Genomic DNA, 25,300 nt, shown 5'->3' on the forward strand with positions numbered 1-25,300 from the left:
AGCTGGTACAGCCTGCCAGTGGCCAGCGTGTGGCGGCAGCAGTAAGGGGTGGAGGCCAGGCACTTACAGGAAAAAAATCATGGTTGCCTGGGCTCCCAGGATCCCCTACAGTTGGTGCCCCTGAGTTCAAGTGAGGAGGGTCTTTCATCTCAGAATTGGCAGCTAGAACTGGGAGTTTTCACAAACATGTTTTTCTCCCAACAACTACCCCTGCACATGAAAATTCATAAATTGTTCAGAATGTTGTAGAGCTGTTTCTTCTTTCCTTTGTAATTATCAAAATCATAATGATTTTCTTCTATCTTCTCAACTGAGCTCCAGAGACTTCTCCACGGATCGCAGTTGAGTGCACTGAAGTAAACATGAGAATCAAGAGCAATATGAGGCAACATCTTGCATTTGGATAAATGCCTTTTGTTCCAATGAGAGTTTGGGTAGGAATTTAGGTCAGGAGAATTGGATGATGAAGGTGTGAGCTTGACTTCCATCCCCTTCAGATCTGAAGCTGTAGTTGGGCTCCATCCACATTAGGAAAGCAAAAAGAGTTTGGCTTCATCAAATAATTCTCTGAGATGAGCAGTCACAAGGAAGGGAGCTGTTCCAGAATGGGATTGCTACTGCTGCTGTTGTTGTTGCTGCTGCTTCTGCCTTATGTGGAATGTGGAGTGAAGGTGAAATGCCCCTTGACTCTGGAGAGAGATGAGCTAGACCCATTCAGTTATTCCAGACCAGGAGACCACCTCATGAGCGGGCTCATCTCTGCCACAATGGCTACATTTTTCCCACACACTTTCAAGGAGTCTCCCTCTACCAGCTTTAGACAGTAAGTCATTTTGTGGAATGGGGTTAGAGATGTTCCTTTAGCTACCAAATTCATGAGTCCCAATTCCCAGGCTTTCTCCTACTTAGAGGCCTGTGGCTAAAGGGCTTCATTCTTGGTTTTGGAGGGGCAGGCAGAGACTACAACTTCCCTTCCATCCAAAACACAGGATTGCCCCAATGCCCAACCGGTTGTGCTGCTATAAGGTAGGCAAAACCACCAGGTAAGAGCCAATTAGCCCGGTGGGCAAATTCCTACCCGGACCGATAAAGAACAGCGACCACCATAGCCACAGCCAAGTCATTGACTATCAGCTTGAAGCGAGGGAGGGTGGCCAGAGAAACCAGGCGAAGGAATGAACAGGCAGTGCCCCAGGTGCGGGCTGCTTAAATTGGCTTATGCCCTCCCACGCGTATCAGGAAGGGCTCTGGAGTTCTAGTTCCCTCATCAGGGCCCCAGGAAAGCCTCTGTTGTCTTACAACGCAGCCGCACCAAGAGGGTGAACGGACTTGCTGATCTTCTCTGTCCATCCCCCTAAAGTGCAACTAAATCCACTATGCACTTCAGCAACCCGATATCTGAATGAAAGCGTTGTAAATATCTTCCGGATTTCCTCTATACTGAGCATTCAGTCTGATTATTTTTCAAATTACTTTCCATTGAGCATTTGTACTGATTATTTGCATCCAACAACAGACCACAGGAAGGAAAGATTTTAAAAAATATGTTCCAAAGGAACCTTCCAATCTTATGACACTACAAAGTAAAAATAGGAAACCACGAAAATGGGGAAACTACAGAAAGGTCACCTTCATTTCTCTGGCAGACTTGCCCACCTCTCCTGTTTTGCTAAGCAGAGATCTGTCCACAGATGGGCTCCTGTGGAAAGGGAAGGAGCTGAGTTTCCTCCACCACCACCACCAGAATTTCTGTCAGGAAGCTGCAAATTGTAGTTCTGGAATCAGTTTGAGGAAAGGGTCAGAAAGCTCTTTGATTTCAAAGGGGATGTTGAAGGACTTGGGTCCCTACCTCCAAAAATGAATGGTGGAGCAAGATCAGCCAGAGGGCTAATGCTGTCATACTTCTACTAAAGTTCAGCCTGTATATAAAAATAAACAATTTATCCAAAAAAATGTTGCTTCAGGAACATTCAGGAACTTCCTTTCAGTGAAGAAAACTTGGGCGCATATTAAACAACTATTTGAATGCTAAGAAGGACAACACTGCTGTGAAAGCCCATCACTCAGACACAGACACGGCACAAGTGACTTTTCATTTTTGCTTTTTAAAACTTATTGTTTTTGTTTTATTATTATACTGGAAATTCTAGGGTGGGGTTAGTTGTGTCTAAAGCTGTGATGAACCCTAGGATTTACTGCATAGAGGACCCCCAAAGAACATCATGAGCACAAGACGCTGTGATTCAAATGAAGTCACTCAAATTCTCTCCTCTAATTCATGAAGGGGCAGGGAGATAACAGTAAATGTGACCTGTCATTTAATGAACCTTTAAAATATTATATCTGGCCTTGTTCTTTAAATGAGGATCAGCTGTTGAGTTTTGGGCTTTGGCTTCCCTTAAATCTTTCTATCAGCCATTATTCTTCGCAGGGCTGTGCATGACTAATTCCATCACTAGAATGATCACCGGCATCAGTTTGGTTTTCCAAAGGGTAAAAGCTGTTGGTTGAACAAGACTATCCAGCCACCTACAAATCATTAAACAAGGATTGATTGTTGAGCTTTCCAGTTTTGGTTCTGTGGAAATAAAGGTCTAGAAATAGAGCTCAGAAGTTTTTATTGCTTGGGGTTGGGAAAATCATTTACTGAAGTAGCCAGACCACCTTCTTGGTAAAGGACTTTAGTACATGGAGGGAAGATGCTTTGTGCCAGAGGGCAAATGGCTGGGCCCCCTTCTCATCTGGCTGCTAAGAGCCAAACAGGAGTGTGAGAGGGAGCTGGACTAGAAGCAGGAAGATGTCGGAGAGGGGCAAACAGGCTTGATTTCTGCTTGAATCTAACGCTGTAGCTATGGGAGAAGAAAGACCTTCTGGGGTGTTAATGCTGTGAGCCCCTGCATCGTAGGCTCTGGTCTTTTATATGTGTAAATAAATCACATATCATTAGGACACCACAGTTTCCGCTGTCCCTCATTCCAAAAAACTGAAGAACACGTATCTTTAAAAACTTGTCAAAAAGGCAGAACTGAATGTTATATTGGTAGAATACTGGATAATGATTGTGTGCTATGTACATTTTTGCAGGAAAGCAGGAACCAGTTACTGGCTATTCCTGTCCTTTTTGTTTGCCATTCAAGAGATTAACCAGAATCCCAGGCTCTTGCCCAACATCTCACTAGGCTACAGCATCCATGATAATTTTTTTCATGGAAGGGTGACGTATGAAGCTTTGGCTGACCTGCTCTCTTCTGGGCAGGTGAATGTCCCAAACTTCAGCTGTGGGGAACAGAATCAGCTGCTCGCTGTTCTTGAAGGGACTGACTCTGACTCTCAAAACTCCATCCTGATTTCCACCATGTTGGGCATCTATAAAATCCCACAGGTAAGAATGGAGAGGGATGTAGGCTGTTATCATACCACCTTTTCCTTCTTTTTTCCCATGTGTGTCGAATGCTGATTCTATGCACTTCACGCCCATTATGTTGGAGTAAGTGGAAACATTTTTATTGTGAGCAAAACACTGGTATTTTGTTTATTAATTCAAAACATTTACAACCCACCTTAGAGTTTAAAAATCTTGTGGTGTACAGCAAAAACAGTAACACGTCAATGATGCAAGATATACAAAAGAAAATCAGGAAAACAGTAGTATAATAACAAATTTAAAAACTGCTTTAAAATATTTCTAGAGACAGAAACAGAGTCCAATGTTATGTGTCAAGGAAAGCCCAGGGGAAAATATTTATCTTTACAATAAAATTATTTGTTATCTGTTTGATCCAAATATTTCAGCTTTGATCCAGAATAAAAACAATCCAACAATCTTCCTCTTCTTGCCAGGTCAATTATGCTTTTGTTTCCCGAGATCTGAATGACAAGACGGAGTTTCCCTTTTTCTACAGGATGGTCCCCCAAGAAGATGCCCTGTACCCCGGAATTGTCAAGCTGCTCCTTCACTTCAACTGGACATTCATTGGTCTTCTGACTCAAGACACCGACAACGGAGAGAAATTTGTGAAGACCTTGACGCCTCTGCTTATAAAGAGTGGCATTTGCATTGCCTTCTCACAAAACTTCATCCTAAAACTAGGCATTAACAAATTGACATTCAGTAGATCTCAATTCATTGAGTGGGGACAAGTCAATGTATTTCTTTACTATGTAGAAAATATTTATTTAACAGCGGGGCTGACAATTGTGAAAGAGTTGATCCCCGTTTTTAAAAAATCCACTGCAGGAAAAGTTTTGATCACAACAGCGATGTGGGACATCTCCTTGAACTTAATATTCAGTGGTTTAGATTACCAGCAGATCCCAGGTATTTTTTCTTTTTTTGTGGGGAAAAATAATTGGGCACAACAAGATGACTTTAGTCACTTTTTCTTTATCAAGAAGTTTTGGGAGGATAGCTTTAATTGCTCCTATGTAAAGCATGCATTGTCAGTGAAAGGCCGGACAAGATGCAGAGAGAGAGAGGATCTGGAGATGCTTCCTCAAGACGATCTGGAAAGAATCCTCTCTTCAGACAGTCACAGGATTTACAACACAGTCCATGCTGTGGCACATTCCTTACATGCTGCATATTTGTCCAGATCTAAGTGGAGGTTGAAGGACAGTCTGGAAGTTCAAAGGCTACAGCCATGGCAGGTATTTCCTTTTCCATCACAGATATCTCTGCCAAATATGACAGTCCAGAATTATTGAATTGGGGAAGGTCTGAGAACTTGGGGAATGTAGTGGGTGAAATTTATCAAACTGCTTTTTGAAGTGCCCTGAATTGGATCCTCTTTGTGCCCCCCCCCATAGAAAAAAGTCCCTCAGAGGGCACTGCCCCTCTGGTTGTTGTTGTTGTTTAGTTGTTTAGTCGTGTCCGACTCTGCATGACCCCATGGACCAGAGCACGCCAGGCACTCCTGTCTTCCACTGCCTCCCGCAGTTTGGTCAAACTCGTGCTGGTAGCTTCGAGAACACTGTCCAGCCATCTCGTCCTCTGTCGTCCCCTTCTCCTTGTGCCCTCAATCTTTCCCAACATCAGGGTCTTTTCCAGGGAGTCTTCTCTTCTCATGGGGTGGCCAACGTATTGGAGCCTCAGCTTCAGGATCTGTCCTTCCAGTGAGCACTCAGGGCTATTATCCTTCAGAATGGATAGGTTTGATCTTCTTGCAGTCCATGGGACTCTCAAGAGGCCCCTCTAGTAATGGACGCCAATCCTTCCCCTTTGGCTGCAGTGTCCCATTTGGACATGACCCCCTAACCCCCAATGTAAGAATTCCCTTTGGCAAGAGAGATGGTGTTGCAGGCTCCCTCTCACCACATGGCAGTGGTTTTCAACCAGTGAGCTGTGGCTCCCTTGGGTGCCTTGGATGCTTGTCAGGGGAGCTGCAGGCAACACCAGCTTCCCTCCCTCCCTTCCGCTTGCCTGTCACTGGCGCTGCTTCCCCAGGCCAAGACCTGCCTGTTCCTCAAGGGCAAGTGGGTTGGCTTCCTGCACTGTGTGCCACTGCTTTCTTCATCTCCTTTTCCTTCCTCTTCCTCTTCCTTCCCCAGCATGGTGTAGTGGTTAAGAGTAGTGGACGCGTAATCTGGTGAACCGGGTTCGCTTCCCCGCTCCTCCACATGCAGCTGCTGGGTGACCTTGGGCCAGTCACACTTCTCTGAAGTCTCTCAGCCCCACTCACCTTACAGAGTGTTTGTTGCGGGGGAGGAAGGGAAAGGAGAATGTTAGCCGCTTTGAGACTCCTTCGGGTAGTGATAAAGCGGGATATCAAATCCAAACTACTACTCCTCCTCCTCCTCCTCTTCTTCTTCTTCTTCTTCTTCTTCTTCTTCTTCTTCTTCTTCTTCTTCTTCTTCTTCTTCCCCTCTCCCCTTGCTCTCTTTCTCTCTTCCTTCCCTTTCTCCCTTCCCCCAGCAGGCAGTAGGAACCACAGTGGCAGCAGCCCAGATCCCAGGAGCCACAGCAGCCGTCACCCCCCACGACCGTCCACAACTCCCCCTTGAAGAGCCACAATGCATCTTTACATTTTCTCCAAGGGTGCCCTGGAAGAACCAGCCCTAGACCTGCCCTATTGCACCATTGTCCCCCCTTTCGTGGGCCACCTTGCAGACCCCAGCAATCCCCTTCCTCCCCACCCCACCCCACCCCCGCTATTTCTTTTCAACCCTTGTTCCCTCACTTAGTTCTCCATTTACCATCTCCCCCCCCCCTCCAGCTATCCGCACTAACAGGAGCACTTCTCTGTTTTTCTCAGGGCCCCTCTGGCACTAGGATGCCTAGGAACCAGCTCCCAGTCTCTAGCACTTCAGAGCTCTGCCCCTCCTCAGGGGTGTGTCCACCACCAGGAGCCAGACTCCAAATCCTCTCCCTCTGTGCTATCCCTAGGGGGCCCTTGATCAGGTGGTTTCCCCACCTTCTCATCTAGTCAGTCCCTGATATGAGCCCTGCCTCCACCATGTCCTGCTGTACTGCTGCAGACAGAAGAAGAAGAAGAGTTTGAATTTGATATCCCATCCCACTTTTTCGGGCTGAGGGAGCTGGCGTTTGTACACAGACAGCTTTACAGGTCATGTGGCCAGCAGGACTAAAACGCTTCTGGTGCAACGGGACACCGTGATGGAAATCAGAGAGCACGGAAACACTGTTTACTTTCCCGTCACAGTGGTACCTATTTATCTACTTGCACCAGCATGCTTTTGAACTGCTGGGATGGCAGGAGCTGGGCCAGAGCAGCGGGGATTTGAACCGCCCCACCTTCCGATCGGTAAGCCTAAGAGGCTCAGTGGTTTAGACCACAGCGCCACCCGCATCCCTATAAATTTCAGTGTAGCCCACACTCAAAGCCACTTGAGTCTGCACCCAGATCAAAGTCAGAGGAGAGCCAGGAATTGAAAGGTCAGAGTTGGATAGCCATTGTTGTTTTCCATATTCCAAACACTGCCCTTTTCTCTGCCATTCTAGCTCCACCTTTTCCTGGGAAATGCCCAGTTTTACAATTCTTCCATGGACGGAGTGTATTTGGATGAGAACGGGGAAGTGGGAGCCGACTGGGACATTGTGAACTGGGTGCTGTTTCCCAATTGGACCTACCTTAGAGTGAGGTTTGGGAGCATCAAGAGACAGGGATCCTCAGACCTAAAGTTCACCATTGATGCAGATGTGTTGCCCAAAAGGCTCAACAAGGTGTGATATATTGCATTTTATCTAATCGCTAATCATGGTCTCCTGCTTCGTGTGGGGCTGCCTTCAAATGCCTGTCAACATCAGCTTTGAACATTTTGACAACCTAGCATGGAATCTCTGTCAAGCTGCGCACATGTAGGAGTCAACTGTTCTGGAGTGCAACAGATAAGTTCTGTTGGAGATTGCAGTGCCAACTGACTACTAACAGAGACAACTGCCTAGTGGGAAATTTGGGGGTTTCAATAGTGGTCTTCTTCATAGAGAAGGGTTTCTCTATGAAGTCCTGCGCATTTCTCACCTTGCCCATCCTAGTGAGAAAATAACTAAAACTGGGCATCCTGTTTGCGTTCCATCCTGGTGTGCATGAAAGACTGTGATAGTGAGCCATTTCCCACATTTCTGCATCTATCCCACTTGGCTGCCCGGACACTGTACAGCCTGGCTGCTTCACTTGACACCAGCTGCAGCGTCCAGATTTTCTTCATGAGTAGCAACACAATAGCAGAACCAGAAGGTTAGCAGAGCATGGATAACTGAGAGCAGCCTAATCCTAACCAGGAACATCCTTGGCCAGCCAACGGGCCAAAGCTAGAAATGCACATTCAGTACCACTTGGGCCACCTGGACCTCAAACAACTACGCAATTGTTATGGTCTTTTCAGCCTTATGCTTAGTTGCAAGTGAGAATCCTGGGCCTTCCCAAGCCTCTGTCTCATTCCCATAGGGAAAAATAAATAGGCCTAACACAATTTCTTTGCTGCTTAGACCTTGCCTCCTTCCAAGTGTGTGGAAAGTTGCAGCCCTGGATTGGTCAAACGTGTTCAGGAAGGAATGCCACTCTGCTGCTATGACTGCGTTCCCTGTGCAGAAGGGACCATCTCCACTCAGGAAGGTGGGTAATGCCAGCAGAAAGGGCTGCCCTTGAGGAAGAGGAAATGGCTTCATTCCGATATACAGAGGAAAATTTAGAACTGATGATAACTGCAATACAGATTGGAGAAGTGGGCCCACATTAACAAAATGAATTTCAATAAGGGGGGGAAATATAAGGTTCTGCACTTTGGCATGAATAACCAGCTGTACAGATATAAGATGGGGAACACCTGGCTTGCCATTAGTACACATGAAAAGGATCTAGGGGTTTTAGTAGATCACTAGCTTAACAGGAGTCAATAGTGTGATGCATAAGCAAAAACAGCTCATGCTGTCCAGATCAAAGAAAATAATAGCAATGCTCCATTCTACCTTGGTCAGACCCAACCTGGAATATTGTGTCCAGTTCTGGGTGTTAAAATATAAAAAGGATATGGAGAAGTAGGAATGTGTGCAGAGTAGGCCGACCCAGACAATAAAAGCTCTGGAAACAAAGCCTTATGAGGAACGGTTGAGGGAGTTGGGTCTGTTTAACCTGGATAAGAGGAAAGTGAAAGCAGATGTGATTGCCATCTTTTTAAAATATGTCTTTATTGATTTTCCAATATCGTTCTAATAGCAGCCTCATTAAAACAATACCAATTTTATCAAATTAATACAATTATTAATGCCAATGATTCCAATGTCAAATTATACAATTTAATCAAACTGGCCTTCCTGCGTGCTAGAATTGATGGCTTCATTTTCCCATCTTTTTAATGCGTTCCAAAAGCTTAATAATATCCATTACATTACATTACATTCAGAAATAACAATCCATTATATAACAGCTATAATCTTGTGATTTCATTCATGTTGGTATATTAGGTAATTTAAAAGTTTCAAATGAGGAACTAAACAAAAAAAAAATTTCCCCCCCCCCTTCCAGTAGCACCTTAAAGACCAACTAAGTTAGTTCTTGGTATGAGCTTTCGTGTGCATGCACACTTCTTCAGATACACTGAAGAAACAGGCCAAACCTTACGCCAAAGAATAAACGGACATAAATCGGACATCAAGAATCACAAGACAGAGAAACCAGTAGGAGAACACTTCAATCTCCCAGGACATTCTATACAAGATCTCAAAGTAGCTGTATTACTACAAAGGAATTTCAGAAATAGACTGGAAAGAGAAGCTGCTGAATTGCAACTCATTACCAAACTTAAAACCATGGAGAGACCTGGTCTGAACAAAGACATTGGATTCTTATCTCATTATACATGACAAAGCCATTTTTCACCTTCTCACCCCTTGCTTTTTCCTGTAAGACCTATTGCAGTCGTTAAGAGTCGTCAACAGGCTCACCTCAGCTATCTCCCCACCTTCTCACTATATAGAAGGATCTGGCAACTTCTGTTTCAGTGTATCTGAAGAAGTGTGCATGCACACGAAAGCTCATACCAAGAACTAACTTAGTTGGTCTTTAAGGTGCTACTGGAAGGAAAAAAAAAAATTTTGTTTTGTTTTGACTATGGCAGACCAACACGGCTACCTATCTGTAAATGAGGAACTCTAACTGTAATCCTTATTCCTTCCTGTGTGTGACAGTTTGTTTTCCGTGATGTTTTCCCATCCATATATGGTGTTATATTCTTCATTCCTACAACTGTTGATAGTTCCCATCATCCCTTGGGAGAAGGGAGTTATTTCACAGTTTCCAAAAGTCACTGCATCACTTCATCCCGTGAGTTGGCTTCCAGTAAACAAGCCAGCTTCACTATTTTCCAGCCTAGGAAGAACGGTCTGAATCCAGACTGCAAACAGTTAATCCAAAAACTTCTATTCCCGCAGCTGGTAGACTCCTTTCTTCCCTGCTGATTTGTGGCCAGTTGTCCTTATATCAAACACATTCCTTGGTGGAAAATGGAGGTTAAGGAAGACTTTTCTCCATATTTTCAAAGCATAGCGTTCCCACCCTTTCCCTCTCAGTTCCTTTCCCCCACACCCAGCTCCAGTTTTGTTACATTCCATATTTACATTCCATTTTCTTCCTTTATCACTTGTACAGATTTTTTTTAAAAATAGACATTGCATTTCAGGGAGGGTTGCCATATCATAAATTTAGAGAAAAACTAAATATAAGTAAACCATGGTTTCCCCTCCCTCCATCATTTCTTTGACCGAATGAAACCGCCTCTCAATACAAACCTTTTAAATCCTCATAGCTGGGTTGATTTTTGCAGTTTCTTATCTCATCATCTCTAGCACGTGCCTGCAGTTTATTCCAATTAAAAAAAAACAGTTAGCAGGATAACTTGTGCTTCCAGGAACGGGATCGGGGGGTCACGGCAGCCGGGTTGCTCCATAAACCCCGTGCCTTTGCCTGTCTTCGCATTCCATGGAGAAGCGAGTGCCAGACTGCCAGGCAAACTGCGGGTGAGAGCCAGGTTCCTCTTCCAACCGAAGAGGAATGCAGAAAATCTCCATCTGTCTTTCTCCGCGGTGTTGGGAGAGACATGTATCCCCTGGCGCACAAGAAACAGGAAGCCTGTTATAGCCATCTTCAAATATCTAAAGGGCTGTCACATTGTTTTCTCCTGTTCCAGTGGGTAGGACCTGAACCAATGTCTTCAAGTTACAAGAAAGGAGAATCTGACTAACATGAGGAAAAACTCCCTCTGAAAATGATGGACTCTCCTTCCTTGGTGGTTATTAAGCAGATGTTGGATGGCCTGTGTCCTGGATGCTTTAGTTAAGATTCCTGCATTGCAAGGGGGTGGATTAGACGACCCTTAGGTCATGCCCCCCCCCATTGTTTTCACCACCAATGGATGGCATACCTATTGCCTTAAGTAGTCCATTATCGTTGACATTATTAATATTGATTCCTGATATCCTGAGTCATATACAATTATTTTTATTGCATATATTTATATGTTCTTCTAGTGGGAACTACTTTGGTATCACTGTCTTCAAATGCAGTACAGAGAATATATGGTTGATCTTATGCTTGTTCTTTCCAGATGCTGAGCATTGCACCAGGTGTCCAGAAGATCAACATCCAAACAAGGCCAGAGATCAATGTCTGGCCAAGACTATCACCTTCCTGGCTTATGAAGAATATTTGGGTGTTCTCCTGGCTTCCTTGACCATCGTTTTATCCCTAACTGCAGCCTTTGTGCTAGGAATCTTCATTAAGTACAAGGAAACTCCCATAGTCAAAGCCAATAACAGGGACCTCTCTTATATCCTCCTTGTTTCCCTCTTGCTTTCCTTTCTGTCCTCCTTCCTTTTTATTGGCCACCCAAGGAAAGTGACCTGTCTTCTCCGACAAATGGCCTTCAGCATCATCTTCTCAGTTGCCATCTCTTCTGTGTTGGCAAAAACCATCACTGTGGTGCTGGCCTTCCTGGCCACAAAGCCAGGGAACACAATGAGGAGATGGCTGGGGAAGAGTCTGGCCAACTCCATTGTCATTTCCTGTTCCATTGTCCAAGTTGTCATCTGCACCATCTGGCTGGGAATCTTTCCACCCTTCACAGAATCTGACATGCACTCCCAGCCTAGGGAGATCATCCTGCAATGCAATGAAGGGTCTGTTGCCATGTTTTATGGTGTCCTTGGCTACATGGGCTTCCTGGCCTCCATCTGCTTCACAGTGGCTTTCTTAGCTAGGAAGCTGCCTGGGGCCTTCAATGAAGCCAAGCTGATCACCTTCAGCATGCTGGTCTTCTGCAGTGTTTGGGTCTCCTTTGTGCCCTCCTATCTGAGCACAAAGGGGAAATACATGGTGGCTGTGCAGGTCTTCTCTATCTTGGCTTCCAGTGCTGGGCTTCTGGGCTGCATCTTCTTTCCCAAGTGCTACATAATTGTAGTCAGGCCTGATTTGAATACAAAGGAGGATCTAATGACAAAATCAAAGGATGGTATTTGATCTTGTTCTGTGATGGTTTGATGATTTAGAGCTAGTGTTCTATCAGATTCTGAATCTGGCAAATGGTGACTCCATCATGTTTCAGCGAAAGAATACTACTTTCTATGCAGCTAGTGCACACCTAGGTTCAACTTGCAGAAAACAATGTTTATGCCTCCTTGTCTGATGGATTTAAAATATGTCTAAATGATTAAGTTTTACTTTTAATTGTGCTGTTTTAAATTGGAAAACATGACATCATTTGAGTGTTGTCTAATAATACTAATACTAATACTAATACTAATACTACTACTACTACTACTACTACTAATAATAATAATAATAATTTATTATTTATACCCCACCCATCTGGCTGGGCTTCCTCTGCCATTCTGGGCCGCTTCCAACCAAATATTAAAATACAGTAATACATCAAACATTAAAAGCTTCCCTACACAGGGCTAAACAGTTGTTGTTCTCTTTGACATCTGGTGGGAGGGCGTTCCACAGGGCGGATGCCACTACTGAGAAAGCTTTCTGCCAGTTCCTGTATTTTAAAATACTAATTTAAAAGAAAACGGATTAGGACTGCTTCCAATATATCTTTGAGCAGAAGTAGCAACAAGGGAAGTGCAGCCTCTCTAGTCTCAAAGCCACGGTCAGCTCCTTGAAATAAAAATTGCTTGAGTATTGCTAGCATGAGCTCCTATTTGACTCTGACTGGAGTTGCGGTTGCTGCTGCTGTTTTTCCACTACCATGATGAGTGGAGAGATTCTCCCTCTTTCATCTGGGCTATCTCTGATTCTCTGTAGCTGAAGCTCTGTCTCCTGACTTCTTTAGATATGGGAGAACTTGTCATTATGGAAGTCAATCCACCCAAGATTAGCTCCAGCTGGCCCCCTGGCATATAAGAGGCAGGGCAGAACTGCTAAAATAAACACACAGAGAGACATTTAATCCCTAGATAACAGGTGGTGGGGAGACCTAGATTGTGGAGGGTGGGAACAAGGTCACACTATCCAGGGCACCCTCCTGCAAGGGGATCAAAAAAGATGCTCATTTGGACTCCCAGTGGAGCCTGGCAAACTGGAAAGAGTCCATTGCTTGCTCATCTGCCAGCATGGATAATTATTTGGTGATAAAAGGTGGTCAGAATATCTGACTGCCAAGAATTTCTCTGTTAGGGTCAATGAGAGATTGATAGGCAGAACTCAGAAGTTCTGGAAAGACACTCGTCCATCATTATCAAGATGAAGAATAAACCTAAGAGGTCATAGGGGGAGGGGTCTTGTTCAGAACGACCCATCTAAACCTTCAGCCTTCCATATCCCAGGCATGACCCTGCTCAAGCCTGCAGTGGTGCCGTACTATCGCGCAAGTCAGCAGGCTCCCGCGAGAGCACGGCGCCAAAAGATGTGCCTCCCTATTTACATCAGAGGAATGTTGGAGGGTGTGGAATGAGCTTCTTTAATCAAAGTTAGACATATTCAGCTTCCCATTCTGTTATGCCTCTCAGAGTTTGAAGGCACATGTGGGAGTTTTTGCAAGCATGTTTTTCTCCAGCCTGCACCTGCGCATGAAGCCATGTAAAGAACTGAGGGCATTTCAGAGTCTGTGCTTCTTCCCTTTGTAATTATCAAAATCACAGAGGGGTTTTTCTTTCATCACCTTTTCAACAAAGCTCCAGAGATTTCTCCAAAGATCACCTTTGAGTCCAATCAAGGAGATATCAGAATTGACAACAACATGAAGTTATTAACATATTTCATCAGAGCAGGGAAGGATTGGTACATAAAGGCCTTGTGTACCACTCAGAATTGGGGTTCAGATTTAGGACAGGCAAATTGCTATACAAGAGTGCAAGGCTGACATCTATCCCTTCTAGATGTCAAGCCTTGGTTGGATTCCATCCACATTATCTAATTATCTTCTAGTTCAGAGGAGCATTCATAGGAAAGGAAGGTGTTCCAAGCAGGCACAAAATGGTACTGCTTCTCCTGCTCTTCCTGCCTCATGCAGACTGTGGAGTGAAGGCAAAATGCCCCTTGACTTTGGAGAGAGACTGGATTGAGCCATTCATTTATTACAGGCCAGGAGACCACATCATTAGTGGAGTCATCTCTGCCAGATTTGCTATATTTAATCCACAGCACTTCAAGGAGTCTCCCTCTACCAGCTTTAAGCAGTAAGTCATTTTATGGGGATGGGGTTACTGCTGCTCCATTCAATATTGATTTTTACTTATCATCGTTTTGGAGCTTGGTGTATCTGTGTACTTTGGGCCTTCCAGGCTGTGATGCTTTTGGATTTAAATTTTTAATTCTTCATTTTCTTTCTTTTTTAATGTTTGCACTTCTTTTTTAAAACAAATCAATAAAATTAATTATAAATATAACCGGCTTGGGGGAGGGCGGAGGAGAGACAGCAATAGATGTTCTGTGTCATTTAATGAGCCTTTAAAAACCTTTTAACTCCTATTGTTCTTTGAAAGTCTATGCATGTCTAATTCCATCATGAGAAATTCATTCTGCTTTAGTTTTGTTTTCCAAGGGATAATGAGTATTGATTGAACAAGGCTTTCCCAACACTCATGCATCATTAATATGGAATTTGCTATCAAACGTCTGAATTTGGATCAGTGTTAGGGTGATTAAATTCTGGAAATTGAATCCAGGATTTTATATTATCCTTAGAAGCTTGTCACTGAATGCTGGAGGATATGATGTGATATGTACATTTTTTCAGCAAAGGAGGAACAAGGTACTGGGTGCCCCTGTCCTTCTTCTTTGCCATTCAAGAGATTAACCAGAATCCCAGGCTCTTGCCCAACATCACTCTGGGCTACAATAACTATGAGACCTTTTTTCATGGAAGGATAACGTATGAAGCTTTGGTAGACCTGGTCTCTTCTAGACAGGCAAATGTTCCAAACTACAACTGCGGAGGACAGAATAACTTGATTGCTGTTCTGGAAGGGGCTGACTCTGACTCTGAGAACTCCATCCAGATTTCAAGCATGTTGAGCATCTATAAAATGCCACAGGTAAGAATGGAGATGGAGGGATTATCTGGCTGTGCTTCTCAGGCATGAAAATTTGGCACATTGTCAGCTCAGAATGAGGAAGACATTGGATGTCAAGGCATTGAAGAAAGGAGATAAGGAATGGTCAGATGAATAGCTGTGCTCTTTTGGATATTAACTGTCCTTCCTCCCTTTCATTTGTGTCAAATGCTGATTCCTGTGTTTGTGTGTTTGTATGCCTGTGCATATAAAATGAGAAGGAAGGGAACTTCCCTCGTACTAGTGGCCATGCCACTAAAAATTGGATAAAGCGGGGAAGTTTCCTCTGAGTGAAACTGTGAAATTTGTTTATTAATTGAAAACATTCATAACCCACTCAATTATTTAAAAAAAAAATTAGTAGTGCACAACCTAAAACAGTAACAAAATTGTTGAAACAAATCAACAGTATAAAGCATTAAAATAAAAGGATAAAGGCGTATTTTAAAAAATGAAAACAGAAACTGTGGGGATTCATAAAAATAAAAATGGAATCCAGTCTTATATGGCAAGAAAAGTCTGGGTAAAAAACCAACAACACACGTGTTTTTACAAAGCAAATATATGTTAGTTGGGGTATGAATTATTTCGTCTTTGATCCCAAACAATGCAAACCAACAGTCCTTCTTCTTTTGCCAGGTCAGCTATGCTTTTGGCTCACATGTTCTAAATGACAAGAGACAGTTCCCCTTTTTCTATCGGACGGTCCCCAAAGAAGAGGCTGTTTACCCACTGATTGTCAAGCTGCTCCATCACTTCAGATGGACGTTCATTGGTCTCATTGCTCCAGACACTGAAAACGGAGAGACGTTCATGAAGACATTGACACCTATGTTTGTAGAGAATGGCATTTGTGTTACTATCTCACTAAGCCTTCCACAAATCAATACAAACCGTGTGACGGTCAAAGTTCCTCCATCAGAAAAGTGGCGACAAGTCCAAGTATTCTTATATTACGTAGAATCTACTTATTTCTGGAAGGGAATGCAAGTTGCTGAAATGATATTTGACAAGCTGGTCAAACCCACTGTGGGGAAAGTCTTGATCACAACATCTATGTGGGATTTGAGTGTAGACTTAATTGAGTTAATCAACAATGGTTTAGATTTCCAGCATTTCCACAGTATTCTTTCTTTTTCTATTGGGCTGAATAAATGGGCCAAATATGATGATATTGATGCCTTTTTCTTTGCAATTAAGCAGTTTTGGGAGGAAGCTTTCACTTGTTCCTATACAGAGCATACATTGTCAGTGAAAAGCTGGACAAGATGCAGAGAAAGAGAGGAACTGGAGATGCTGCCCCAAGAATATCTGGAAAGACTCTTATCTCTAAACAGCTACAGGATTTACAACACTGTCCAAGCTGTGGCCCGTTCCTTAAATGCTGCGTATTCCTCTAGATCTAAGTGGAGGTTGAAGGACAGTCTGCAAGTTCAAAGGCTACAGCCATGGCAGGTATTTCCTTTCCCATCAATGACATCTCAGCCAAAATCACAATCAATTGTACAATTCCAGAATGGTTGCCTTGGAGATTGTCTGAGAACTTGGGGGATGTAGGGGGGAGGTGAGATTTTGCAAATCCCTTTGTGAAGTGCTCTGAATTGGATCCTTTTTATCTCCTCTCTGATGATAGTCTCTCTGGGAGCAGTTCCCACCACTAGCCTAACCTCTTCTTTGCCTTGAAGTGGCCCATTCGACCCCCACCCCCTCCATAAGAATTCCCTTGGGCAGGGAAGATGGCATTGCACTGACTCTCCCTCCTGTTTAGGGTGTAACTTTGGCATCTTCTGAGCTCCACTAAGCTCTACCCTTTCTCCAAAGGATTGTGTGTGTTGCTGGAGCCTGTATTAAGTGTCTGAGTGACTCAATTTCTCATTATGCTAAGAGTTTAATATATGTGGACATCTGTCATATTTTTGGTGTATTTACAGTGGTACCTTGGTTTGCAACCACTTTGCATTACAACCGTTTTGGATTACAACCATGTCAAACCCGGAAGTGCATGTCCCTTTTTTTTGGATTACAACACATTTGGGGGGGAGGCCCCATTGGTAAAAGCGCGCCTTGGGCTACAACCTGTTTTGGTTTACAACCAGACCTCCAGAACGGAGTATTGTTGTAAACCAAGGTACCACTGTACCTTCTGAACCCATTAATATGCATTCAACTAAATTTTCCATTTTATATAGAATATCTTGAATTTTTTTTATTGAGAGCAGATAACAGCTGCAATCATCGTTTGAGGCCTTCTTCATGTCCCTTCCTCAAGAGGAGTCTGGAGGGTGGCAACATGAGAATGTGCCTTTTCTGCAGTGGCTCCCCATTTGGAGAATGCTGTCTCCAGGGAGATTTGTCTGGCACCTTCATTATACATCTTTTGGTGCCAGACTGGAGTCACATGCAGCTCAGAACACAGAGACAGTCAGTTGTTAACTATTTATTCAAGAAAACCAGCATATAACCCAGCAACACTTCCCATTCGGTCTTTTATCTTTTTAAAAGTTTTTATTTATACATTTCATTAGTTTTACAATCATTTTAACATTTCAACGTTTGACTTCCATCCCCCTCTTTCTGTGGTTCTTTAAACTTGCTTTCTTATATCTTCGGCATATCCAAATTCATTTAATTTGCTCATTTAATTATCTACTTTAAATATATATTCTTATGAAACTGCAGGTTATTACAATAATCCTGCCAATGGTTTTAGATGTTTGTGATTTATCTGCAAATATTCAATACACCATTTTTAAAAAGTTTGTTATCATGATTTCTTATTCTTCTGGGAACTTTTGCCATCTCTGCATATTCCATTAGATTTTGTATCCATTCTTCCTTCTGCTTCTTTCCCTTTTTAGGAGAGTAGCTGCTGTTGTTGCATGCATAAATAAATTTCTGTACAATTTAGATACCTCTGTCCCTGTCATTCCCAAATGGTCCTTGGGTTCTCCAGCAGCCTCTTCACCCTTCTCCTCTGCTTCAGCCTCAGAGTCTGAACTGCTCCCCATCACCGACTCTCCCTGTTCACTAAACCCTGTTGCCCCCTTCAGCATCCAGCCCCCCACTGCAGTCTTCTTCCTCTGAGCTCTCCTCAATGTCCCACCACCAATCCTCTGGCTCTGAGGCTCCTCTCCTGGGGGTTCCCTTGGAAGTTCTCTGGCTGGTGTTTCCCACAATTCTTCAGACTGCCCAACCAGTCCCAACCAGTCCCTGGCACTCTGTAGGCAATCCCAAATGAGAGCAGATCCAAGCATGAAATGTGCAGAGTTGAATAGTCAGTGTTTTCCCCCTATTCTATATATTTCCCCTATTCCCTTTTCTCTGCCATTCCAGCTCCACTCTTTCCTGGGAGATGCCCAATTTTACAATTCTTCAATGGACAGAGTGTATTTGGATGAGAACGGGGAACTGGCAGCTGACTTGGACATTGTGAACTGGGTGGTGTTTCCCAATAAGTCCCTCCTTAGAGAGAGGATTGGGAGCATCAAGAGACAGAGATCCCTGGCCCTGAAGTGCAACATCGACCAGAATGCCACTGTGTGCCCCAAATGGCACAACCAGGTGGGAGAAATAATTTGTTTCATTTTATTGGATTTCCCATCCCATAAGCTCTAATCATGTCACTGTCCGGAATGAGCCAGCTCCTAGTGGAACTTTACAGCCAGCTGCAGAACAGAGATGGTCAGATCGGACACAGACTGAACAGCAGTCAGAGGAGACTTCCCCACCCCTTGGAATGAAGGTTGCCAGGGGAATGACCGAGAGCAGGCTGGAACTCAGCCAAAGCTCTCAGGAAGCTCAAATAGGCGTGAACAGACACAGAGATATTGTCTCAGAAAAGGAAGAGGCTGGAGCTGATCCAATAAGTCTGAGGAGTTGGTGAATGGGAGGACTGCTAGACAGGAAGCAAAACAAGAGATGTAAGAGGCATCGGTTCAATATATTCTGTAGACACCAGAAGGAGTCTTCAGAAGGCTCATCTTGAGTGACAATGATGGTGGCTGTGTTAGAGCCATCCAGAGCTATCTGTTTTTGTAATAAATCTTCAATTTTAATTACCTACGCTTACTGTGTTATCAAGCTGGGAACTCCTGACCGTCACCATGCTTGGTGTGTGGCTACCTTCAGGTGCCTTCTGCATTTCTTGAAGATTTAAGAGTAGGTTCCTCTGAAACTGTGTATATGCAGGATTCAGCTGTTTGGCTGGGTGATTTCTAGGCGGTTGCTTATTTTAGTAAGTAGAAGAGGTGGCTAATGGTTTTCCCCTTCCCCTGTCATATTTAAACCATAAAAAATCTGTAGGAGAGTGTGGCTTTTAGCAGCATCTTGGTCTCTCCCACAAACGCGAGACGACTCTGGCTGTTAATTATTTCAGATTCATTGCTAAAACAACAAACTAGGATGGAGCTCCTCTACTCATCGTCCTCACCAGAAGATGCCCAGACTGAGCTCCTCCCCCTTCCCCAGCACAGAAGCCCCCACCTTCTCTTCCGGTATCTTTTGCACGTCTCTGCCACTTTTGAGATCCTACAAGATTTGGGAGAGAATGTTTCCTGCATTCCAACGTCTGACTCACTATTGGAGCTCTCACACAGCTGCCTGTCTCTCTGGCCCTGTTTATTCCCTCCCCTTTGTTCAGAGCTCAGATGACAGCTGCTCCCCACCCCTCCTCCCTGCCTTCTGCTGCTAACTGTTCTCTCTCTTCTGTCAGCATCTGAGCCAAACACCAAACTGGGAGGGGTGGCTAACACCCCAGAGGACAGGATCACACTTCAAAACGACCTTGACAGATTAGAGAACTGGGCCAAAACAAACAAGATGAATTTTAACAGGGAGAAATGTAAAGTACTGCACTTGGGCAAAAAAAATGAGAGGCACAAATACAAGATGGGTGACACCTGGCTTGAGAGCAGTACATGTGAAAAGGATCTAGGAGTCTTGGTTGACCACAAACTTGACATGAGCCAACAGTGTGACGCGGCAGCTAAAAAAGCCAATGCAATTCTGGGCTGCATCAGTAGGAGTATAGCATCTAGATCAAGGGAAGTAATAGTGCCACTGTATTCTGCTCTGGTCAGACCTCACCTGGAGTACTGTGTCCAGTTCTGGGCACCACAGTTCAAGAAGGACACTGACAAACTGGAACGTGTCCAGAGGAGGGCAACCAAAATGGTCAAAGGCCTGGAAACGATGCCTTATGAGGAACGGCTAAGGGAGCTGGGCATGTTTAGCCTGGAGAAGAGGAGGTTAAGGGGTGATATGATAGCCATGTTCAAATATATAAAAGGATGTCACATAGAGGAGGGAGAAAGGTTGTTTTCTGCTGCTCCAGAGAAGCGGACACGGAGCAATGGATCCAAACTACAAGAAAGAAGATTCCACCTAAACATTAGGAAGAACTTCCTGACAGTAAGAGCTGTTTGACAGTGGAATTTGCTGCCAAGGAGTGTGGTGGAGTCTCCTTCTTTGGAGGTCTTTAAGCAGAGGCTTGACAACCATATGTCAGGAGTGCTCTGATGGTGTTTCCTGCTTGGCAGGGGGTTGGACTCAATGGCCCTTGTGGTCTCTTCCAACTCTATGATTCTATGATTCTATGAGCTTTGCTGACAATCATTGCTAGCAATAATTCCTGAAATGCTCCTGTAAATCCATGTTCTATGCAGCAATAGGTTTGTTTGCTGGAAGAGATGGTCTCCTAACTTGAACTCTTCAAGGAAATTTAACCACCCCTCAACTTTTGCAGTTAGTTCCTCTCCCAACCAATTTGGTGAATGAAACAAATATTGTTAGAAAATACTCTCCCAGCTCCAGTTCAAAAACAGGTTGTGGTGAGAGGAACTGCTTCACCAGTTTATCATTTATTTATATGAAGGGTGGCTAATATCTGGACCCCCTCCACCAAATTCTATATGGCACTTTTTTAAAAAAAACCAAACAAAACAAGCATTATTTTCTGGAAATAGTTTTACTGTACTGTATGTCTGCTGCAGTTATACTGTGATGCTAAAAGGTTTTGAGACACCTCCCTTTTGATAAAATATGTTTGTGCAAACATGTTTTATAAAACTGACTCGTACAATGAAATACAAAAATAATTTAGAGTACTGGAAAATGGCTGATGGTAAAACATATTGGACTGAGGACTTGAGAGCTGTGGTTCTCAATCAAGCCCACTCTTTGGCCAAACCAACAGAAGGTTCTGTTTGGGTAACTATGGCCCTCAAATGAAAACAGTTTAGCTACCTCTGATTTATACAGCAATCATGACACTGTATCAAGTCCAAGAGGGGAGGTCTATGCTTTGAGGATTTAACAAACCAAACTGAAACACAACTGAGCAGCAGGAGAAGGGAAGAGGAAGAATCTTGGGTTTTGATTTAACAGGGAAACATTATCGTTAGAGGTTTTCCTGCAATCAAGCAGTCTATAACTGTGGTCACAGATAATCAATTAATTAATACATTGCTCTCATCCTTAACGCAGCAGCCTTAACACGTTTTCCTTGATGCCCCTTTATGCTCAGCCCCTGCCTACTTCCAGGTGTGTGGAAAGTTGCCAGCCTGGATTCTTCAAGGTAGTTCAGGAAGGAATGCTGCTCTGCTGCTATGACTGCGTTCCCTGTGCGGAAGGAACAATGGCCGCTCAGGAAGGTGGGTGACACCAGCAGAAAGACCTGCCCTTGGGGAAGAGGACAAAGGACCTTTCTGGTGTCCGGGGTTTATTAAAGGGGAGTTCTAGAACTGATGCACTGCTACAACACAACTGGGCATTTTCCCCATTGGGTGTTCATATATGCTGTATTGACACATTGAATGACAATTAGAAGCCTACACAGAGTGAGAGAAAATCCTGAGATGTGGGAAATTGACAGTACTTTGACGATTAGTCAAACTTGGCACAAGAGGCACCATGAACTCTGGGATGGTTATCAGGCACAGATGTTTCATACAGTTGTGTCCAACAAGGTCCCTTTTGAGTGTCATATTAGAAGCTTTTGGCCTCAGGACCCTTATCCTAACATTGACACTTTTTCAGGAAAGGGGTCACCATGGCTTAGAATTCTTTTATTCCTATCAGAAATATTAGTGAGGGCCTCCTGCATTGTGATTCCCTTAGTATATGGAATCCTCTCCCCATTGTTTTTACCACCAATTGAAGACATACCAGTTGCCTCAGGTTTTCCTTTTTTTTTAAAAAAAATAATTTTTATTAACAGACCAATCAAATCAAATCACATCACATTAATTCCAAATTACAGAGCCAAATTTTAAATTTTTGTTGGGGGTACCAATATTTCAAGTTCCGAAAAGGATCCGATCATCTTATTGCTGCTGCTACTTTAATATCCACAATTCTGTCCAAATAATGTTCACAGTTCTATCCAATCCTTTCTTGTTGTTTTCCAAATCTCTTCTTGTTGTTTTCGTATATTATTCCTTTCTCTTTTTGACCTTTGAAAATCTCCACAAGCGAGTTGAAAACAGATATTTTTATAATCCTGTGTGGGGTTTTCCATTAGTCCAAGAGTCATATTCAGACGGCTGGTGCACTTCATCACTTCCAAAAACAAACAGTCTTACCGTCTACTCGTTAATCTTTGCAGGTCTGTCACTCCCTTTCTCACTCTTCTGAGGAGGTTCTGCCAGGAATCCAGTATGATAACGAGCCATAGCTTCCTCCTCCTCGAACATCAATCTTTCGATAGCTTTCGACAAAACCTGCCAAGATGGCGACTCTCTTTTTATGACTGCGCCATTCCAAAAGCCCTTATTCTTTTCCAGATCTCCATACGTCAAACCTTTGGTTAATAATATATTTCCACACAACTTTTTATCATCCCGCTTATAGTCAATTATGCAACGGTTCTTTCTTGGGGAGGGGTTGTTAGGTAATCACATAGAGAAAAAAAGAAAAGTTTCCCCCCCCTTCCAGTCCTGTTCTGACATACCGACACTTTGATGTATCTTCTTCATGAATATTTTCCTGTTGAATCCAACCCGTCGCTCTACTTCACAGAGGTCACCTCAATTAGCAGTCTTAACTCCCGTTCTTCACTTGAAATATGTGCATTTGCTTCTCTCTAATTGTTTATTTTGAGCTCCTGCAACCAGTTTGTGCGATCAGAGACAGCGTCCGGGAGAGCCGTGCCACACGGGTGCTGTGCGCCTAGTGCCCTTCACCCCCTTTCGAACTCGGGGGTGATTTATGGCAACAGCAGGCGAGGCAGTATTACCCCACTCCCAGGGGTAACAAGGGAGGCTGCATACTCCCATATCAGCCTCTTAATTACCCTGTGTGAGACGGAGAGATGGAATTGTCAGCCATCTTCCAATGCACCCCTAGCAGCCCCCATTGCCTCAGGTTTTCCTGTCTCGTAATATCATTAATACCAATAAATACTCTCCCTATTTATATGCAGTGATTTTTATTGAATATAGTTAAGTTTCCTTTTAGTGGAGACCACTTTGGTATTACTTTTTGTTAATGAAAAGCATTACAGTAAAGCTGATATTCTTTGTGTTCATTCCAGATGCAGAGCATTGCACCAGGTGTCCAGAAGATCAGCATCCAAACAAGGACAGAGATCAATGTTTCTACAAGATCATCACCTTCCTGGATTATGAAGAACCTTTGGGGATTTTCCTAGCTTCCATTGCCCTATTCTTATCCTTAACCACGTGTGTTGTGTTAGGAATATTCATTATATTCCAAGAAACTCCCATAGTCAAAGCCAACAACCGGAACCTCTCCTATAGCCTCCTCATCTCCCTCCTGCTTTCCATTTTGTCCTCCTTGCTCTTCATTGGAAGGCCAAGGAAAGCGACTTGTCTTCTCCGACAAATGGCCTTCAGCATCATCTTCTCAGTTGCCATCTCTTCTGTGTTGGCAAAAACCATCACTGTGGTGCTGGCCTTCCTGGCCACAAAACCAGGAAACACGATGAGGAGATGGCTGGGGAAGAGTCTGGCCAACTCCATTGTCATTTCCTGTTCAAGTGTCCAAGTTGTCATCTGCATCTTCTGGCTGGGAATCTCTCCTCCCTTCCCAGAGTCTGACATGCATTCCCAGCCCAGAGAGATCATCCTGCAATGCAATGAAGGGTCTGTTGCCATGTTTTATGGTGTCTTTGGCTACATGGGCTTCCTGGCCTCCATCTGTTTCACAGTGGCTTTCCTGGCCAGGAAGCTGCCTGGGGCCTTCAATGAAGCCAAGCTGATCACCTTCAGCATGCTGGTCTTCTGCAGCGTTTGGGTCTCATTTGTGCCCTCCTATCTGAGCACAAAGGGGAAATACATGGTTGCCGTGCAGATCTTCTCTATCTTGACTTCCAGTGCTGGGCTTCTGGGCTGCATCTTCTTTCCCAAGTGCTACATAATTGTACTCAGGCCTGATCTGAACACAAAAGAGCATCTGACAACAAAAGCTGGTTCTTAAATAACTCATTTTCGACAACTGTTGTCCAGCACAGTAATGTTGAAAAAAACATACTTGCCTTGCAAATGTAGCTTCTTAGATTTAAAAGCATGTTTATGGCTCCTTTTCTGATGGTTACTTTTCAAACCTTTAAGAAGTGTCTAAATGTTTACATTTTATTTTTAATTGTGCTATTTTAACTTTGAAAGCTGAATGTCTTTCTCTTAAAATTCAGGTTCTTTGGCACTTCCTGCATTTCAATATATTGATTTAATAGGAAAATTGATTGGGACTGCTAAAACAAATAGAGGAGAAAAGTGTAATTGAGTAGTGAATTTTTTCCCCCCAGGAACAGTTAACAGAGGGCACAGAAACATTATTTACAGATATATATATATATATATATATATATATATATATATATGCACACACACACACACACACACACACACACCACAATGGGAGGGTTCTTAGGAGGGGGGAATAAACATGGTAAGAATAATTTATTCCTTGTTGTAAAATGCCATTTAAAGCATGGCATAAACTTTGAGATATGAATTGTTCTTCATTGTATATACAATTAATATCTGTATTTTCCATCACAAACATTATGTTAAAAATACTGAGATAATTGTGCCCTGATAAATCTGTTGCTCTTCACGGTGTCTCAGGACTTAGTTGCTTTTGAGCTGGCGAGAAAGAGTGCTGATTTGCTTCTTCGTCTTCATTTCTGTTGGGAAATATAACGGCAATGATAGTTAAATGAAGGAAGTAATGGAGAAAGGAAGATCATTTCTTCCAGAGAGCCCAATGCCCTTTGATAGTGACTTGAGATAACTGCTCATGGTACACCCACTCATACCATTTGCTTTGCAT

At 43.5% G+C, this 25,300-nt stretch overlaps 1 protein-coding gene and 2 long non-coding RNA genes across 3 annotated transcripts; 2 read left to right on the forward strand and 1 right to left on the reverse strand.

Moving 5' to 3' along the window:
- Positions 1 to 7,033: 7,033 nt before the first annotated feature.
- Positions 7,034 to 11,543, forward strand: LOC310757490. Its single transcript, XR_014545262.1, has 3 exons — positions 7,034 to 7,180; positions 7,946 to 8,072; positions 11,059 to 11,543. It is a non-coding gene; the product is annotated as an uncharacterized lncRNA (long non-coding RNA).
- A 1,706-nt stretch (positions 11,544 to 13,249) lies between these two features.
- LOC310756847 (vomeronasal type-2 receptor 26-like) lies at positions 13,250 to 24,545 on the forward strand. The gene is made up of 4 exons (XM_083601700.1): positions 13,250 to 14,134; positions 14,695 to 14,992; positions 21,534 to 21,660; positions 23,541 to 24,545. Exons 1-4 carry the CDS (start codon positions 13,932 to 13,934, stop codon positions 24,443 to 24,445), a joined length of 1,533 nt encoding a protein of 510 aa, XP_083457826.1. The 5' UTR covers positions 13,250 to 13,931; the 3' UTR covers positions 24,446 to 24,545.
- LOC310757451 lies at positions 15,557 to 17,020 on the reverse strand. Its single transcript, XR_014545220.1, has 2 exons — positions 15,905 to 17,020; positions 15,557 to 15,803 (listed from the first exon to the last, which is right to left on the reverse strand). It is a non-coding gene; the product is annotated as an uncharacterized lncRNA (long non-coding RNA).
- Positions 24,546 to 25,300: the final 755 nt, after the last annotated feature.

The sequence above is a fragment of the Podarcis filfolensis genome (assembly GCF_964270895.1).
Source record: "Podarcis filfolensis genome assembly, chromosome: 2".
Lineage (NCBI taxonomy): Eukaryota > Metazoa > Chordata > Lepidosauria > Squamata > Lacertidae > Podarcis > Podarcis filfolensis.

Excerpts from the sequence above, each read along its gene's own strand:
- LOC310756847 (XM_083601700.1), top strand. The coding sequence starts at position 13,932 with ATGGTACTGCTTCTCCTGCTCTTCCTGCCTCATGCAGACTGTGGAGTG. Across the intron at positions 14,135-14,694 it reads CCCTCTACCAGCTTTAAGCA|CAAAGGAGGAACAAGGTACT; the intron begins GTAAGTCATTTT and ends ACATTTTTTCAG. Across the intron at positions 14,993-21,533 it reads GCATCTATAAAATGCCACAG|CCCCTGCCTACTTCCAGGTG; the intron begins GTAAGAATGGAG and ends CTTTATGCTCAG.